General features: G+C 33.0%; 1 protein-coding gene across 1 annotated transcript in view; it reads left to right on the top strand.

The window, feature by feature from the left end:
* The first annotated feature begins 1,808 nt into the window (after nt 1–1,808).
* The window catches only part of LOC107485460 (uncharacterized), a 4,054-nt gene continuing 3,819 nt past the window's right edge, over nt 1,809–2,043 (top strand). The window contains exon 1 of the mRNA XM_052260650.1: nt 1,809–2,036. Within this exon, the coding sequence (XP_052116610.1) occupies nt 1,809–2,036 (228 nt within the window). The remainder of the gene's footprint in view (nt 2,037–2,043) is intronic.

Raw genomic sequence — 2,043 nt, 5'->3', positions numbered from 1 at the left:
ACAAGTGATGAATAACTATGTATTTTGATTCATGAAGTAGCACAAGGTTGATGTTATCTATCTATATAAGGAAGTTTTGTGGTGCCAAAGAAATTTGTGCCAAACAATAGCATCACTGAATTACTATTATTGACACCAAAAGTAATAACAACCTGGAAGCAACGAATTTTGCTATGTTCTCACAACTTGAATGTCATTCCTGGTCTGTGAAGTAATTGACAATGGCTTGCATGCAATCCTTCAAAAGCACTAATAAACCTTGAAACTGGTAATCTAGGAATAGACATATAATGCTTTCAATGAGTTCTTTAGCTTGTTTACTCCTGCAGTGAGAATAAAAAGGCGTAAGTTGACATTGTCAAACCACTAAACAAGGATGTCAAATCATAAATCATGTCCTAAAATCATTTGTCTAACTTTTGAATCATGAATCATAACACACTGCCATTCAAAAACACATCAATGAAAAAGACTAAAATAACAAGGATTGACACCTTAAATATGTAATATACTCAAGTTACAAATAAACACTTAATCAAGAATCACTATGGTACAATAGACATTGGTGATGGTCAATAAATAAACTATGATAACCCAAAAGTCATCAGTAAACACTTAATTCGGGAATTCTTTAAGTGTGCCAGAGGTAATAAAGTAACAGAAAACCAATTCACTATGAACTCTTGCCAAAATCACATTAAACAAGTTTAAAAGCAGAACAATTGCTTATGTAGGAATCAAATAGCAGATTATTGAAAAATGGGTGATGCAATTTGCAAACAAACAAAGAAGAAACTCAGAGAGGGATAGAAAATGAAGAAACCTACCTCTGATTTCACGTGAGGGAGGAGAAGCAGCCAAAGATTTCGCAGGTAGAACACAGAAGTAGAACGCAGATCCTTTGATTCTTTTCACAGTTTCACCGTTTCAATGCAAGTAGTTCTTGCCTTCTCGGGTCAGGGACTCAGGGTCTCAGGGAGGAGAAATTAGATTTAGGGCTTTTAGGGCTTATAGGGCCAGCCCTGTTTTGCTTTTTTGTTGGGAGGGCTTAATTAGGGTTGGGCTTACAAAATATCATTTTGAAATTTTTAGGGCTGTGGGCTAGAATTTTTTTGGAGGGTTGAGGGCCAGCCCTAAGGTTTGGGCTAAATTGACACTTCTACATTCAGCCATAATGTGGGAAACATTAAATAAGGCTGATTGCAAGTTTTTTGATTTTGGGCTACTGCACTTCATTTATTTTTGTCCCAATTAAAACATGTATCACAAAATTATTAATTAACACATGTTTATTGAAAATCATGTTAATAATTTTGTAATTGATTATTTCAATAATGTTTGTTCATCACAAATATTAATTTGGAATTTTCCAAACTCATCAACATGTTTATAATATTTTGTTCTGTCTAATTTACTAAATATAATATAAAATTAATATCTTTTTATATTTATATACTTTTATGTATCTATGTTTATGTCTCATTTATAGTGAGACAACAGCCAAACACAATCTTATTGAACTTACACACATGTAATGCAGAGGTGTAAATATTTTACATATATCCATACTAGAGACTTCTCTCAGACTCCCAGAAATAATTCAAAACAACGATACCTGAATTCTCATTATGATTCTTTTTACTAAAGTTTTGTAGAGGAGACAAGAGCTCTTCATAATCAATGTTTAAATTTATCAAATTATTATTTTATTCGCAAGTGGCTTTAATTTATATTAAAAAAATAATAAAAAGTTGTGAACGAAATCACCGAAGAAACAAAACATCAACATTTTAGAATTGAGCTTCGAGATGGTGATATTGGTATTGTTGATGTTGAAAAAGAGAGATATACTTGAGGAGTTACATCCTGGTAGAAACTTGAAAGAGTTATCAATTGATGGTTATAGGGATGAAATATTCCCCGATTGGTTAGCCCTTTCTTGCTACTCCAATATAACCAAATTGAGTTTGAGGAGTTTTAAGAATCGTCGTCAGCTTCCTTCATTGGGACAGTTACCCGCTCTGCAGCGTCTGGTGGTATTTA

This window comes from Arachis duranensis, chromosome 4 (genome assembly GCF_000817695.3).
Source record: "Arachis duranensis cultivar V14167 chromosome 4, aradu.V14167.gnm2.J7QH, whole genome shotgun sequence".
In the NCBI taxonomy this organism is placed as follows: domain Eukaryota; kingdom Viridiplantae; phylum Streptophyta; class Magnoliopsida; order Fabales; family Fabaceae; genus Arachis; species Arachis duranensis.
Note: the sequence above shows the minus strand (reverse complement) of the source record. Positions and strands in the feature narration are given on the sequence as shown.